At 32.6% G+C, this 18,615-nt stretch overlaps 1 protein-coding gene across 1 annotated transcript; it reads right to left on the reverse strand.

Moving 5' to 3' along the window:
* Window positions 1-213: 213 nt before the first annotated feature.
* Window positions 214-13,956, reverse strand: nAChRbeta2 (nicotinic acetylcholine receptor beta2). The gene is made up of 11 exons (XM_013314549.1): window positions 13,905-13,956; window positions 13,427-13,620; window positions 12,633-12,761; window positions 11,700-11,861; window positions 11,201-11,357; window positions 10,510-10,637; window positions 8,409-8,584; window positions 3,326-3,478; window positions 1,418-1,533; window positions 1,104-1,216; window positions 214-490 (listed from the first exon to the last, which is right to left on the reverse strand). Exons 1-11 carry the CDS (start codon window positions 13,954-13,956, stop codon window positions 272-274), a joined length of 1,599 nt encoding a protein of 532 aa, XP_013170003.1. The 3' UTR covers window positions 214-271.
* Between the last annotated feature and the right edge of the window lie 4,659 nt (window positions 13,957-18,615).

Here is an 18,615-nt window from a genome sequence, read left to right on the forward strand (position 1 = left end):
CGCGCGGAATGAAACAAAAAATAGTAGACTACATGTCCTTATTTATAAACATCCATCCATCCAGCTAATCAATCGCATTTATATTAGTAAGAAAGTAAGATTAAGTGACAACTGAATTGATATATAAATAGGTTTATATTTTTTCAAAAAAAAATAAATGAATATGACAAAATGTACCAATTATCTCATGCCTATTGAATTTACCGTAGTAATATTAAAAGTGCTGTCTTCTGCATACGATTATTTATGTAGGAAACAATAAATGTCTAATTTAACTTATAATTCCGATAGTTTCAACATCTGCGGGATAGTAAAAGTTATTTTTCTTCATTGGTATAGAAGATAATTGTTGATCGACCGGCATTCGAGTATCATATAGCGATGGAGACTGGAAGATGATACCAAAAGTACCCACGAAGCAAGCGATGGTAAACAACCAGAGGAAAAACCGATCCAGGACCATAGACATGAATTTCCAATCTTCAACGACCTGCGAAATAAAATATATTAGCACACTTTTTCACTAGCACAGCTGGCTAGGATGTTTTTGAAGTTACAGAATTGTTTTTACTTTTTTTTCTTCTACTACGCGGCGTCGCTTTACCAGCCAGTACAGTTACAACCTCTGCCGTGCTACCAAGAAGGTTTAATGACTATTTATACGCGTTCTACAGATACAAAATTTGTATGTTTATAAGTAATAATAAAAACATACAGTACGAAAAATGTGCTATGATTTCCAGAGTCATTCGCACTCTGTAGAAAATACTACGTCACGCGCTCATCATTACCTTCACATAAGGATCATGACACCGGCAATATTGTACAAATAAGTGTGCGTGAATAAGCAGATATGATGTTTTTATTAATAGATTAATAGAGGAAGGTATTAATTATACGACACATTAGCATCATATAAAAGTATAATTGCATTTGTTAAGTTAATAAGCTTTACTTCCATCTATATTTCAGTGTTGAATGATGAAGGAGCGACTACTAAAATGAATAAAAGCAAATTCAAATTGTTGGCTTTAATAGTTGTCTCCAGGCAGAGCTTCGACGTTTACCACGTATTTGCATAGAGTGGAATCAGTTGTTCTCACCTCGTTATCCTTATCAGCGTCTTTGATGTGTTGAGCAATGAAGCGTACGCTCTGCAACGCTGCGGCCACCTCAGGAGACAGGTGACGAGGTAGCATGTTCTCTGATTCTGTTACTATAAAAAACAAACATATCTAGGTGATGGTGCATATTGAAATGATGGCTACGGCCACACTGTCTAGTATATCAATGCTATTTGAGCCACCGACAAGAGTAGACATCTCTGCGAATAGCACGTGTGGTTCGAACAGTATACCAACAACATAAACTTTAATGGGCATAATGTTAAAGATACAGTCTGATAATTATCACTTACCAGAAGGCCGCTGGTGAGCGCTCGCGCCCAAAATATCGTCTTCTGGTCCAGGAGACTTGCGGTAATCACCGTTGTCAATCTTACTATCTCCAAACGCATCCGTCAGGCTGTCCCTGCTGAAGAAAAGAATTAGTTTGATTTCAGTTATTACATAAGTTCAAAATGGAAAGTCCTTATTTCGAAATTTAAAAAACAACGGGTTTGCGGTTCTATCATAAGGTGCAATAGACTCACATGCAATCTGAATTATTAGAGGTTGAGATCTTATATCTGTTCACCTTATTATAGTTCAAATGATAGAATTTTGTTATCACGAAACTTTAGAGTTTCTTTAACCCTTTCCACTTACCTATAAGGTAGTCAAAAAGCAATCGAATAGTTGAAAACACGACTACCAGCTCATTTTAATTCTTTTTAAAAATGTTAAATGCCGTAACATTCCTTTTTTGACATCTACATGGTCCGATGCACGCCGTTCACTGAGTACACACGGAAAACTCATTTCAACATTCGATTTCGTTTATTCTTTCCAATTGGATAATCTCTTTATTCCATTTTTATTTCGTGCTTCGTTTTTTTACATTTATAACATGTCTATGATTATCGATACAATATTGTTTTTATTCTTTCTCCATTATTTTCTATTATTATGTGTTCTTTCGTCGTTATCATGTCGTTAATGTACACCTTGCCTATCAACCTACTAATTTTACTCAGTCTTTTTTTGCACCTGTATTCTCACTCTTATTTTCTTCTCAAATCACCGAAGCAGGCCATTCTCAATGATGTAAAACTCATAAAAATATTTACAAAAGACCCGTAACTTATAAAAATGGTCCATAAAAACGGCATCATTTAATAGCTTTTATACAAACGCTACAATAATAAATAGCTTCACATCCATTCGAGTCAATTTAATTTATGTGCCGTAACGTAGTACGGGGGACATAATTTTATTTATCGTAAAGCGTGTTTTAGGGCCCGATATGAACGCAAAATATTTTACGAGCCAACTGAAAAGTTATTTGTAAAACAGTTAACAATTACCACTCTAAAGATAATTGGCAAACGATCAATATTAGATCTTTTAAATCTTTATGTTTCTTTTATCTATACTAACATTATAAAGAAGACTTAGTTGTACGTTTGCATCAACAAAGCTCCCAAACTACTGAATCGATTTGAAAAATTCTTACACTGTTGGCAAGCTAAACTATCCTTTAATTCGCGCAGATGAAGTCACGTTAATTGCTAGTGGATAATAACCTTTATAGTAAGTATCGGGGATAAAAAAATATTATTACTGAATTTTCGAATAAACTTTTCTATTGAGAACTTATGACTGTTTTATCCTGGGTGTCATAAAAGCATCTTCCAAGTAGAGCGTTTGCATTTCCAAGAATGAGTCAGCTGTTAAGACACTCCGAGTATCTTATATTTTCCTATATTTCGTATCCTAAACCGCTGTATACACTAAAATCAACCTTACTCAAAGATAATAAGATTGATTCTCCGAAGACGTGTACACGAGAATTTTCGGCAACAGACTTTTGAAGACTCATACATGATTCAACAGATTTTATCGTCTTAAGATCACTCGCTTGTGGTATTTAGTAACAAGGATATGAGGTTAGGAACTTTCCGCATATTTAGAATGGATTAAAATCTCTGAACAGCGACTTTATGATGTACACAATTTATTTTAATAATTCAACGAGGAAAGCTGTCGCCATTACTTAGTCGCATAATTACAAAAACAAACAAGAAAAGCTTAACCAGAAAATACAAAAAAAAAAGAAGTCAACCATCAAAATTAATCAAGATGAGGTTACAAGACTTCGTAATAGAACTCTCAAAGGTATCTTACAGTTGGGGAAAATGTAAAGATATATAGTGCAGCTTCCTTACCTCATCTCCAACTCATTGGTGTATCCATTAGAAACAAAGGTGTCATCGTAGTCAGGCAATGAGTACTTGGTACGCCTCATCATCAGCAGCTTCGGCATCAGCTGGAGGAAAAGCTTCTTCATCCATGGTGACATCGTGTGCGTTGATGGAGACCTGTTTAATTTACACTAGTTACTATAGTTACCATTGTTATTATGGTTACCATATTCACTGTAGTTACTAAAGTAACGATGATTACCACAGTAGTCATAGTTACGACTGTAACCGTAGTTATCATAGTTAGCACGATTGTCGTAATTACCATGGTTACCAGGGTTACCATTCATTTTATATAAATGGGAAAACCTATCTCTGTTGAAGAACACACATGATAGGGGTTAGACAACGTGCATTCGCTCCGAAGCTATTCCATAGCGAACTTCAAAAATTAGTGGAACTGAGATAAGTTACGTGATTGTCGTGCGTCAGTTTCATACAATTTTGGAGTTCGCTACGGAATCGCTTCGAAGCGAATGCACTTTGTCTAACCCCGCTGTCGTTTCAAAATCTTTAGTTACATTGCAATAGAACATATATTTAGCAATAATTATTTTCCTTCTTAAAATATAATAACACTCTTTTAAACTATACCTTCCTTTTATCCTTAGACCTAATTAACTACTACGTAAATCGAAAATATTTATATTATAAATAACAATAGTACGCAAACAAATACGCTATTATAATTAAATTGAATACACTGTAATATTTAATTGGAATTGCGATTAATTTTCCCATTTCAATACTTTAGGATTTGCATAATCAATGTATTTAATTTCGCGTATTTATGTATAAATTCACATCAGAAAATACAATCGACCTAAATAAGCTAGAGTTCAGTCGTAAACGATCTTTGTAAACGCAAAACTCGGGTACGAGAGAAACCTTTACAAGCGAGAAAAATGTCGTGGTACCTTAGACTCTCGCTTATCCAGCCAGTAATTTCAAACACAGTTTAAACTAAAATGATCTTAATTTTTATGTTTTCGTTTTTTTTTCATTAAAATGTAATTGTTTTTCATTTTAATAATATAAGTGTCTTCATTTTCTCACTTCAACATTGTAGAGATGAAGATAAAAATAATTATCTTACTAATATTATAAATGTGAAAGTTTAGATGGATGACTGGAAGTTTTTTAGAAGATATCTTACGAACGGCTGAATGGATCTTGATGATATTCGCCACAGATGTAGAACATAGTCTGGAAGAACACATATGCTAATAACTTTTTAATTCCGCGGGGACGTAGTCGCGGCTACAGCTAGTAAGATCATATGAATTAAAGTTTCAACAGAAATAAACGTCACATTAATAACTAAACGCGAGTAGCATATTCAAATAGCAGTTTTGAATAGCGTTTGTGAATTTTAAGCGACATAACAGCAGTGCTAATTGCTATTATGGCAATAATTCAGGCCGCAACGTTCTATTACAATAATAACGTTTTAACAATGAAACTGTGTAATTTATGTCGCAGATATTTGTGCGGCGAATGCTCGTAAATGATCATATGTGAAAACAATTTAATTAAGATTATAGATGATTTTCAGTTTAAACTAGCTGTAGCCCGAGACTCCGTCCGCGTGGATATATAAAAAAAAATAATCAGTTTAGCCCACCCATTTATCTATCCACATCACATTCATCTAAACATTCGCATTTATAATATTAGTAAGTTAAATAAAAAGAAGCTCTTCAAGGCATAAATTCGAAAAAAATGAATAAATAGTATCCTATGTCCGTCTCCTGGCTCTAAGCTACCTCCTCACCAATTTTCAACCATATCGGTAAAGCCGTTCTTGAATTATAAATAGTGCAACTAACACGACTTTCTTTTATATATTATATATAGATTATGCAATATATTTACCTTTTAAGTCGATATTTCCCTAATATCAACGTGTCTAGATCATATGAAAGAAAACAAGTTAAAGCGTAGGCACTTATGTTTTTAAATAACAATGTCGCGGGAGAAATCTAATTTGGCTGTAAAATTCTCGCACTGATATTTTCAATAAGTATAATATAAAGTTTGCTACACATTTTCGAATAAGGAATTACAAAACGTCATAACATTTAAGCACCGAAAGGTCTGTGCAAAGATCAATTACATTAGTGTAATTTTTTAAACAGAAGGCGAAGAGAAGGGTGTGTGGAAACCCTTAATTCACGATAAAGTTGTATCAAAAATTCTGGAATATCTTCATAAAATAACATATTATTTTATTTCCCTAAATACCATTATATTGTTCTTTTAATTAAATCAATTGGAATATGCACACTATTATAATTAATTGATTTAATGAAATTCGATTGTACTTAATCACAGTTCTGTTAATTAATGTTCAGTTTGGCTTAAGTCAATTAGTGAACGCACACACGGTCATAATAGGGAATTATTCTGTTATAACAATGTCTGCCGTGTTAAATAAATAAAAAAAAACATTTTGTATGTATATTTAGACATACAATAGAAACCATAAAAAATAACCTAAAGAAACACTCTTGACAGACCTATACGGATCGGCCTACTGACCAATCGGCCTACTGAACAATCGGCCCAGTGAGATACTTTTTCTCATCGGCCGATTGGATCAAACGGACCAATCGAAATTTTTTATTCCTATATTGACCCAATAGGATAATTGATCCGTTAGTCAGAAACTATTTTTTTTCTAATTACAGTACTATTTGAAATACCGATAACGGCTGACAGATGTAAAAGAGCCGATTAACGTAGAAACAGCAAACGCTAAACAGACTGCCAATATGTCTTGAGCAAAAATTCTATTTTGCTTAAAATGTTATTTTTAAATAAAATTCATTGTCGCTTTTTGAATTATTTTAACTTCTATTTTAAAACATTTATTCTATCAATATTACACGATTTTAATATGAAAAAAATTACCGATCAAAAAGTCATTTCCAGTTAGTTAATGATGACGTAAAGGCTTTCACGGGACCAATTAACGAATAAGGTTCGTTAAATTTAATAGTCCTACTATAAAAAGGTACTTAATTTTTAAATAAAATATATACTTTTGTAACGTAATCATTTGTAACATTTCTCTTACTAATTTGGTCTTTATAGTTATAAAATTTCTGTATATTTTCTCTACTTGTATTCATTTTAATACTCCAGGTCAGGAACATTCTATTTTTTTCCTATCATAATTAGTTTCATAAATTTCATTTATGCACATTGGACTAAAGGAAATAGACATTAGTAGTTGATTTTTCTATTGCTTTTGACTTAGTCGACAATCATATTTTCCAGTCAATCATTTCCTAATTCAAATTTAACATAAGACTTGGGGAAGGGTTAACATTGTACGTCTAAGAACGTCAGCAGCCCCGTTTTTACCACAAATTATCAAATTTAAATAATATTAATTTAGGCGTCCCACAGGGTAGCATGCTATGCCCTCAACATGTCTTGACGTGAAGTTTATGTTATATCTAAAAATCCCAATGACGTTGTTATGAAATGTTCGTTTAATTTATATATGCTGACCGTACCTGATTTTAGTGGAATCGGAATATCTCATCTAGTGATTAAACTGGAGAATCAATTTATAGCGTACTCACGTCGTATTAGAAGCAGGACCTCACTCTCAATGACTTTACTTATCTCAGACGATGCATAATCAATTTCTTTCATGAGCCTGATCAATCATAAACATATCTTTGATGTTTTACGCACTTCGTGCAAGACTCAACAGTAGAGTGGAAAATGCTCTTCGATTTCCTTATTATAAATTCACTGCAAACACATTGGTTATAGAATTGTATTACTTTTGCTTCAGCCTCTTTCAGTCTCTTTTGGCTTGATAATTTCTGATCCAAAGATCTTTCTTCTTAATCGTCATTTGGATTTTAATCGTGCTTGACATTTTATTCTTACTTTGAAATTTATATACAGCTGTATTTCTTAAGTACAAATCGCATGTGTATTTAATTTTTATACAGATTAAATAAAAGAATAGAAAGTTAATAATGCTCTTACAAATAATCTACTTTTGCATTTCGTCATATACCGTTATGACTCAAAAAAGAGTCACTTTTCATGCAGTTTATAAAATAGGGGCATCAATTGAGTGCGTTGTAATATTCATCTTTATCTAAATTGTGCGTGGAGTTGCTCAACAGAAGTGTACTTAATCATTTTAACTTGTAACCTAAGTTATGGTACAAATTAGTATCATCCCCTAAACTACAGTACTGCAGTACTACTTATATTAAAATATGAATTTATCCCTTAATACCTGTGTAAACACTTTTTGAAACGTGCTGTGTAAACCATGCTTAATCTACTTAAATATTATACATGTTTTCGGAAAAATTTAGATAAATTTGTATTTTGACGGTCCGTAGGGTTTTCGAATAGATTATTCTTGTGTTACTTATCGTAATTTTTTTTCCTACTTTAATTAATCTTAGCCAATATCAATCTAAGAGACATAATCCCTTAAGTAATAAAATTTAGTAATTAATATTAAGAGTCCTTAAATTTAAACCAATGTTCCAATTCGTTTTTATTTGCGTTCTCATAGATCCTGCCGTTATTCGTATACTAAGCTTTTTTTTTACACTACAGAAGCAAAACGTAAACAAAAATCACTCAGGATCATGTGTTGACTAATCCCAATCCTGGATTTGGTGTTGAAAAAAGTTCCTTGAAAATCATACCTTTCCATGCACGAGCAATAATTTAAAATTAACTTTTAACATACGTGATTGAACACTAAAATATTCTGATATTATTCAAACTATTAACTCAAGTCATAAAAATACGCAAGAGAAAGTAAAAGAACGCAAACTAATTAATCCTCACTCACCTAAAATGCACGTTTAGTACCAACACGGTCATCCACACGCTTAACGATACCAATATCATTGTGAAGAGTAAATATTTCCCTAACAAGGGTATCGCCAGTGATGTGGGCGGTATTATCTCAGCCATCAACAGGAAGAACACAGTCAGTGATACCAGTATCGAGATGCTTAATGATATCTACGAAAGAGAAAAAGATAATGATTACCTGAAATGGACGTTTACTATGCAAACAGTGACCCATACGCTGAGCGACACGAGTATCATGGTGAACAGTAGATACTTCCCAAGCAAAGGGATCGCCAGGGACGTTGGCGGGATTATCTCCGCCAGACCAAGGAAGAACACAGTGAGGGACACCAGGATGGAGATGCAGAGCGAAATCTAAGGGAGAGAAGTCCTTTTTGAGTTACACGCTACTCACAAATCGCCAGTTGTCTTTCCACGCTTTATTATTAATATCAACAAAATGGCGACTGTTATTTATTTTGACTTCTAGATACTAGGTACTAGAATACTTCTAGATACTAGAATTTAGGCACTAGAATTTTACGTATTTGTAACTATTCATCAATTATGTTTACCTTTATTGCAAAACAAAAATTTACGTTAATAGCATTAAAATCTGTAGCTAAATTACACATTGAGTTTGATTTTAAACAAAGATTTACATACGATTAAAATATGTTGCCAAACTATACAGTAGTTTGATGACTGAGTTTAAAAGTCGCCAATTTGTGAAAATATAAATTAACAAAATTAATTAGATATTTTCATTAAGACATTTAGTATTTATTAAAACGAAAAGAAATGTAAACCAGAGATTGAGTCTTTATCCATTCTCAATTTAGTTTAATTTAAGCGTTAAAAGACTTTTTTAATTTCTTAAATGTTTTTAGAAAAGTGACAATTTGTGAAAGTTTATATTTTTTTTGCAGTTATAGTATTTTAATGTCTGATATTAATTGCCAAAGAACTTCCATTGTACTCTGTCCCATAGGAAGTATTTAAAATGATCGTAGGATCGATATTAAAGATCGTTTATCGGGTTTGGTCGTTAGTCCGACACGTCGCAAGACATTATTCAATCTCTACGTAGTTATATTTATTCAAATAAAAAAATTAGATATGAAACAAAGTCTCATCTCTGATTTAAATTTCATGATAAAATTAGATAAAGCAAATTTATCAAAACAATAACAAAAGATGCATGCTAAAATCGCGCAGCCAATTTTCAAACACAAGGGAGTGAAATAAAAATAGGAAAAATATTTTTTTTTTTGGAAAATATCATTTGTAAAAATTTTGTATAGCGGAAATAAAATGGCAATGTTCCAAATTATTTTGAAATTGGAACACATTTATACTTTTTTTTTGTGAAGCATTAAACTGCGTTATATCATTTAAAAAAATAACGTGTTTTTTAACAAATATAATTTTTCTTTAGTATTAGTTTAGACGTTATCTTCATATTTAAGACAATTTTAACAAAAAAAAGATCTTGTAAAATCTTTAGTAATTTTAAGATATATAATTTTATTTGTTGTGGAAAGACAAAAGATAATGATGGGCAAAATAATTTTGTGTTCACTACCACAATCACAATAGCCAATGATTCAAAAAAGACTAACACTTTATACGGACAAGACGACTCACATGGAACATGGACGAACGGATTGAAGGATGGAAATGAGCATGCCCTCACATAAATTCATCAAGAGAAACATCGATATTTTAACTAATACATAAATTTCATCATCATCAACATCATCAGCTCACTATACGTCCCTACTCAAGCTAACTACACTAAGTCATAAGCCTAACTTAACCACGCTGACGCTTTGCTTGTAGAGTACATACAATTATTTGAAATAATTTACTATTTTTATAAGAGTTGCCTTACTTAAGTGATTTTTTATGGTGTAAAATATTCGTAAAGTTTTATGCATTTTGCTAATATTTCTGTTAACCATACAAAAGCTCTGGGCTTATAGGATAATAACGAAATGTCGGAAATATCGGATAGTGCGATGCGATACAATGTCCGCGTGATATCCGTATCCTAATCATGTGGATATTGTATCCAAATATTTGACAAAGTATCTTAATTCGAAAAACAATAGATAGCTTAATAAGTTTAATTTAAAATTTAATAATTATTTCTAATACATTTTAAAATATCAATGTTTCAAAACATTATAAAAATCACAATACACACATTTATATACAAAACGCAATAATTCAATAAGAAATAAAAAAAGTTCTCGTGTAACACGTATATTTACTTACATCTGAATCAAATATTTTACCTTTTCTCCGGAATCTGAGGGCAAGTAAAATACCAATACTGTTAGGAACGTGAGACCAACACACGGTATTATAAGATTTACCGTGTAGAACAAAGTCTTTCTGCGCATCGTCAGCTTGAATGTTATGTCTGAAACAATGTTTATAATAATCCTTTTAGTTACAAACTCCTGCGCAGTGATAGGGGCGCCACTGTCGCGGTGATTTCTGTCAAAATAATGCACATATATTATAATATTTTTAGGCATAGTCTTACACTCTATAGAACAGGTAAAAGTCGACAAAGATAATGAGTTAATGTAAGTTTGACTTATAGTCACCAGATCATGTGTTCGTCTACACAGTCCGACAAGGATTTTGTACACTTTTATGACACTGGCATGAGGGCGTTAGTGTGCTATTGTATTTTAATTTTACTTTTACCCCTGGGTCAGATAACGTCGCATTTACTTCAGCCTTTTATAGATCAAATTCAGCATTATCTAAATTCATCGTACTAATCTTTCTAATATTTTAAATGCGAAAGCTTAGATGTTTGTCAAAACGTATCTCCGGAACGGCTCAATGAATCTTGCTAAAATTTGGCTCAGATGAAGAGCATAGTCTAGAAGAATACATAGTTTACTTATTAAGTTTTTATTTTTAATTTAGATGGAGTCGCGAGAGACAGCTAATGTTTTTATAAAATCTCACCAGAGAAAGGTTCAGGGCAGCAAGGATAATACTCCTCGTTCCTAGTCGCGGGTACTTCCAGTATGTCCCACTCAACTGACAAGTAAAATTCACTCAGATCAATACCAACGTGGACGAGACTGCTGCCAGGTGACTGATCCATATGTTTTAAATCTACCTATAAAACAAACAGATTTATTATTATAATAAACTCATCTAACATTACTTAAAACGTAACCTTTACATAAAGCATTTAACATTTAGAACTCTTAACGAACAATTAGTGTTTCTTTCAACCACACAAAGCCATCTCTGTTTTTGTCATAGACGATGAGAGAGAGGGAAATAATGTCCTAATAGGTGTTAAAACAATGGAGATTCATAGTCGTGTCAATTGAATTTGACAGTTTCGAGATTTTCAAATCCAATTAAAATTGACCTCAAATTCCTTGAATCATTCATATGAAATAAAGTTCAAATTAGCTTGGTATTTTGTGTCATATTCTGAACTCTAGAATACCTGAGCTCCATTGTACGTCCAAGATCCAAACTTCATGAAGCAAGTCTGCTCGTCAAATGGAAAGTATTCTACGTTGATTTCACACGAAGACTTATAAATAGCTGGGGGCTTCCAGTTGACTTCTCCCGTGTATTTTAATGTCGCTTTCGTCATTAAAGTCACCTAAAATAAGATATACAACATATATTGTGTTAGGAAGAAAATCCGACACTGCTCCGGTGTACTGGGACAACACTAGTCTTACTAAAATGTCGATATTTATGTCCCCTCACTAATGATTCTGACACTGGACTTTGTAACGAAAGCTCGCCATTCGCGCCAAAGGATTCTAATGAATAATGTCTAAAAATTGATACAAGTATGTGTTTATAAACATGTTAATTGGTCACTAAGTATGAGATAACTACACTTAAGTACAGTTCACAATGCCTAAGTAATTCCAGAATAAGTGGTCGATGGCGTTTCACAATATTTATGACATGTGAATCGCAAACTATTTGACTTGAAGAATTAAGTGTCCGTTAATTTATTTGTTAGTAATTCAGCACTTTACTTGAACATTGTAGAACAAGCAGCAGTAACTAAGAGAGATTAGCAGACGATTGTGAGTAGGAGTTTAGATTATAAATTAATTATTTCAGTTAATTCCAGCAAATGCAATCGACTTCATCCGCGAGGAATTAAACAAACTCTAGTAATAAATATAGTCTTTTTTACTCTGTGATATAGCTTTTAAATGGCGAAAGAATTTTTGAAATCGGTCCAGTAGTTTTTGAGTTTATTAGTTACATACAAGAATAAAAATATCTCTCTTATAATATTAGTCATCATCAGCTCGCTATACGTCCCCACCGAGGGGCTCGGAGCCTACCCTTAGTTAAGGGTATTATAGATAACATTAGTACAGATAGAATATTTATAATGTTTACTTGCCTCGTAATTACCATCCCAATTATTATAAAGCACGATGTCGGGAAGCCAAATATGTTCTGACGGTACGTAAAGCATTTCCACTCCTCCATAGTCTTCTGGATTCCATTGTAGCTTGTAGTCGAACCATTTCTGAAATTATAAATTAAAATGTTTTAATAAACATTACTTTATTACTAACCGTTAATTTCTAAGACCAAAATCCTCATTTGAAACATATTTTTATCTCTGTTTTGACATATGTCACGAATGACAATTTTTTATACAGAGATTTTGGTCTAAAAAAACCTATGTTAAGACATGTTAGAATCCAATAAAAGTAGATTGCATAAGTATTAAGCGAAACTGATATAAAACGGCTAAACACTCACGTATATACGTCCGGTCGCGGCCCGTCGCTCACTGAGCGACGAGCCGCATCCACGAAACAATACCAGGACCAGTAATCCTGATGAAGGGCCCCCGATGGGCTCGAAACTAGTCGGTGCCGCCACCGGACGTATATACGTGAGTGTTTAGTTTAGTAGTTTTTATATCAGTTTAGTTTGTCTCACGAAAGTTTGAATAATTTAGTATTAAACGACTTCAGAATTTTATGTCGTTTGGAACGTTCTCGAAAAGAAAAGATAAATTAAAAGTAATGCATCATCTTAATCAATTGCTATTGTGATTCTAACGTTCACTTATATTCCTAGCGAATTGTTTACCTTTTTTATATTAAATTAGATAAGAAAAAATGGTCAGATAAAAAAAATATTTCTTTAAAGTTTCAAGTATTAATGTATAAAAAGAATTACCTGTTCCACCCACAAATTAGTTGTCATAACTTGATTCTTCAAATTAACTTCCATCAATTGCGATAGCTTTAAACCTAGCCTGACTGTCAGTATGTCACTTACATTAGTGACAGGTCGAATCAAGCGATTGTAATTACTTAACAAATCATCATATAACCTTTTTACATCTGGATTCGCTTCAAGCAGTCTTACACCTGGAAAACAATAATGTTAGGGTAGAAAAACATCTAATAAATTGTTGTTTTCAAGAGAATTACTAGAATTTTTAAGCACAAATTTAAACTGAATATTATAAAATATTTTATTAGTATCAAAATATTTAAAGAATTAAATCGCTGTGGCAATTTCTATCTTAACTCTGATATCTGAACACAGTCGAGACAAATTATAAGATTTCTAGCTATATTTACAATGTTACTGCAGTAAAATTAAAGCAAATTTTTTTTTAAAGAGAAATTAACAAAATGAAAACACTTACCAACACTGCTTTTTATATAAATGAAAATTAACCAAATAAATTCCAACTTCATCGTGCTTCAATCTTAAAATTAATTTTATTTGTCAATATGTTTACAAATTTCTGCTTCTGCTCGTACCTCGCCCAAGTAAATCTGGGATGCTGTGCGCAGGCGAAATCAATACTTTAGGAAACGCCTGAAGCGCTTGTGTTGGAAACGGAAAATAAGAGAATTATTCGATTCTTCTATACAACAACAGATGGCGTTAGTTACTACAATTAATTTCGAGTTTAAGTTTGTTTCTTTTTAGTTTGTCGCATTTATTTAAACTTATTAACGTTAAATTAATATTATTAGTAAAACCAATTTACCAAAAACGTAGATCATCAAGTATTGATTTAGGATTATTCTACATGCGGTGGTAAATAGCCAAATTCAATATTTTTGGTGATTCTATCGCTGACTAGATGGCGTTAAATGGTATTGTTTAGGTTATGGAAAGTAAAATCAAATTAGATATCAATTTTATTATCAAATCTTTATTTCATTATATTACAAAAATAGTCCAATTTAAATAAATTTTATCACAAAATAATATTTATAAACTACATTTATCCAAATACAGACTAAAAATAGAACAATTCCCATTTTTTTTTTTATATACCAATTAAGTTCAGAATTTTGTCATACAACTAAGTTAAAATAAAAATAGAATTTGTATAATTTTATCTTTTCTTATATGTCATGTGAACTTCTAGACTTCTTCTGTACTTCTGGTCAGATTCTTCTCTATCTGTAACCAAAGAAATGTTTAATTTTTAATTACTAATTACTTTTAGTATAAAGATCGAATTTAAGGCAAATACACGAACATTGATTTTTTATTTATACAAAGCGTCACAATTATGGACTTGACTTATTTAAATTGTGGTTAAAGGTGTTCTTAGATATAAACAAATATTTTTTTTTTATATATAAGATTGTAATCACTCATGTAATATGTTGGCTTCCTATTATAAATAAATAAATAAATTATGAACTTGGATTATTTAAATTATGTACTTATGCATTGTTTAGGACACGTGACCGGGAATCAGTATTAAGCTATTGGCGCTTCAACGAACTTAATTAATCCCAAAATAAGTATATTCATATTAAAATATTAATTACCTCTATTAGGATATCTCGGCAAAGGCCAAAGACTGAATGGATAAAAGTAAGCAATAGGCATCCTTCTCACGGCAATCGTCTGGTCTTGTATAACTTTAGATTCTGAAACAAATGAAGAAAACATCATTACGAAGACTCTAGTTCCGATGTAAATGACCTTGAAATCTTTATTATACAAGACTTTAAAAATTATAAACATTAAATACGCCATACGCAATGCCGTGTTTCTATCCTCTTTGTATAAATAGAAAGAAAAGAACAAAGATGTAAAAAGAAAAGAAAAGCAAAACAAAAGAGTAATGTTCACACATTGAATATAAACAAATCTACGGCTGCTTACTGTTTATATAGAACACAGAATATGATGAAACATACAGAAATTCCCTATAAAATACGTATATACAACACTTTATTTTAAATAGAATATGACAGGTGCCAGCAATAGCGGAATTAATTTAACAGTTGCGGAATCAGTGACTACATTTTTTATGTTATGACTTCGGCATTGAACCCTGCAGTCTTCCTAGGAAGCGTATTATTTACTGCGGAGTGCAAACTAGTCCCTTCCTCGTTTAAGGGACTTTGTTCTTATTGTATACTGTCAAATGATTCATACATAACGTGGAACATTTTATGATAATAAAGCTGTCGCCCGCGAATCCCGCCATGCGGAATTTCAATGACATACATGCAGCCGTTCTGGAGATACTTTATAACAGACTTCCATACATCCAAACATTCTCATTTATAATATTAGTAAGATAGTAATGTATCGTGAAAAATGTCGCCTTTTGGATTACTTTCTAATAATGCAATTAAATAATACGAGTTAATATCAGTCTTTTTAATAAAATATCTATGGTTCAATTAAAAATATAGAATGATAGAGCCGGTGCTTTAGTTCTTGTATCAATCTTAACGACTGTGTGTAGCAGACTTTATAGTTCAACACTCACGTCTATTCACCGGTCACACCCGCCATTCCGGTCGCAGGAAGCTGCGTGTCGTAATATTTGTGAATGATTGACTTTGATTAATGTAGCCATTGCAGCTCACAATGCTAAATGCATTCTGTTTACATTTGAAATGGAACAGTAACTATGACAAACGGATTTATCAACGCTACATTTTTTTAATTCTTGAATAAATGATGAAATATGCGTTAAATTTTACTTTTTTTTATTTACTTATATAAACAAGGAACAATATTAAAATTTGCAATAAAAGTGTCTATAAACCCATTGCGTGTTTTTCCAGACACTTTGGTACTACTCTATGAAATGAAACAGTGGGTATTTTTTTTGTTTACAGCAAATAAGTGAGCTCGCTCATACCATTATATACAGGGTGCACAAACGCGTTATAATTTTATTCGACTTAGGATTTTAGATAATGATTTTTAAGTATGTTTTTTATGTTTTTGTTATTTATATTATTTTTAATATCCATAGGTAAATTATTTATTTATGTTTGAATTATATGTATAAAACGAAGAGGTTTTAAATGACCTTGTACCAACATTTAATTTAATAACCCTTTATTTTTACAACAGCCGAAGTACAACAAAACAAATGACACCTTATTTTTGAAAATTGAGTCTTATATATTTACTATAGAAGGAACAATTTAATCATTGTTATACTCAGGTACACAGGTAAAAGAAGGCATAAAACTGTCGTATGGAAACTAATTACTTAAACAGTCACTTAGTGAACTATTTCCACGTTATATCAACACTTAGGAATGCCTGTACTGGTCATTTTAAAGACTCTAAGGATAATTATGGCTGTTAGGAAAATAATGGTTAAGCAAGGCGGGTTAGTGTAAACGTGATAACTCGTAGCGATTTACTCGTGAACTGCGTATTAAAATCGTAATTGGACTTCGAGAAGACGCAACAAACGTCGCATAACATGTTCCATAATCAAATGTGTACAATTGTCCTATCCCGAGCGATTACTTCCCGGTGGAGCGGTGTGAAACCGCCATTTGTCACTTAAGATCCATTTATTGTTAGTGACGCGCACGTGTTAGTGGACCCTTATGTTTTTATTCCGATCAGTTACATTGTAAGATGAGCTTATGTAAGCAAGTTGCAAGCAATTCAAGAACAACCGACCTGTATTGGTCTCTGATTGAAGATAATAACACAAAGATAAGTACCTATATATACCTCGAGCAAAACGATTTATATTTGCTACAATCAAGCAGCGTCGGTGGCTCAGCGGTCAAGCACTCGACTTGCAATCTGCAGGTCCTGGGTTCGAATCCCGCCATGTACCAATGTGTTTTGTCGATTTCCGATTTACATACGAGTATGTACATTTATCCGATGTTCTTACGGTGAAGGAAAACATCGTGATGCAACCTGCACATATCTGAGAAGAAATTCAAAGATATGTGTGAAGTCAACCAACCCGCACTTGGCCAGCGTGGTTGACAATGGCCTAATCACCCTTAACTTAGGGTACGCTCCGAGCCCCTCGGTGGGGACGTATAGTGAGCTGATGATGATGACAATGAAGCAGCCTGTTATGAGATTTACAATTGACGACTTGAATATTGACTGGGTACTACGTCTGACTGACAGGTGTCAAATGATCACTAAAACCCCATACAAAATAAATTCCAACTTAATACCTCCAAGCGTTCCTAAGAAGAAGAGTCTTGACAGAGAGACTGACAACAAAGTGATCCTATAAGGGTTCCTTTTTTTCCTTTCGAGGTACAGAACTTTAAATACATAAATTATATTAACTGTCAATTCACCAAAAGAGAAGTTTTATAAATCTGTATTTATTTAAAAAAAAACAATACGTTAATCATTTCATCGTCCTCGAACTTGTGGCAGTTGACGTAACAGCGCGCCAAAAACACGACTACAGATAATAAAAAACAATGTCCGCCATTGCAAGGAAGCGAATTACAATTGGCCACTTGACTGAGATCGACATGTATCATGTCCTGACACTGACCGTCGAGAATATGAATTATTCAGAAGGTTCTCAACTACAAGAATTTAAACCATCTCAAAGAAGGTTATACGCTTTTATTATTTCCGTTGTATTCCCAACTATTGTTTGAGTCTATTTCGCACTTTCTGTTTTCACTCCCTAAGCTTTTTCATATTACGTTTCTTACATATTTTTTTAATTCTCTAACAAACTCATGTCCTCGTGTGTTTCTTAGTTTTTTTTTTCTGAAATTATTACTACTCGTCACTTTTGCCCAATGATAAGTTTATCGCACTGTCTATAATTTTTGTTTAAATTATTTTTTAACACTAGCTATCTTCCGCGACTCCGTCCGTGCGGGATTACAATAAAGTTAATTAGTAGCCTATGTGTTCTTTCAGACTATGTTCTACGTCGATGCCAAATGTCAGCGAGATCCATGCAGTCGTTCTAGACGTATATTCTAACAAACATCTACCCATCCAAAAATGCGTATTTATAATATTAGTAAGATTGCTACTTCCATTATTTTCGACGTTAGCCTACAACCACAAGATTTGTGAACGTGGTTTATATCTGGGGTCAGTTTTGCCAATCATTGCCACAC

This window comes from Papilio xuthus, unplaced genomic scaffold (genome assembly GCF_000836235.2).
Source record: "Papilio xuthus unplaced genomic scaffold, Pxut_1.1 DF827461.1, whole genome shotgun sequence".
NCBI classification, from domain to species: Eukaryota; Metazoa; Arthropoda; class Insecta; order Lepidoptera; family Papilionidae; genus Papilio; species Papilio xuthus.

Excerpts from the sequence above, each read along its gene's own strand:
- nAChRbeta2 (XM_013314549.1), bottom strand. The coding sequence starts at position 13,956 with ATGAAGTTGGAATTTATTTGGTTAATTTTCATTTATATAAAAAGCAGT. Across the intron at positions 11,358-11,699 it reads GGACGTACAATGGAGCTCAG|GTAGATTTAAAACATATGGA; the intron begins GTATTCTAGAGT and ends TTTGTTTTATAG. Across the intron at positions 1,534-3,325 it reads ACCAATGAGTTGGAGATGAG|CAGGGACAGCCTGACGGATG; the intron begins GTAAGGAAGCTG and ends TCTTTTCTTCAG.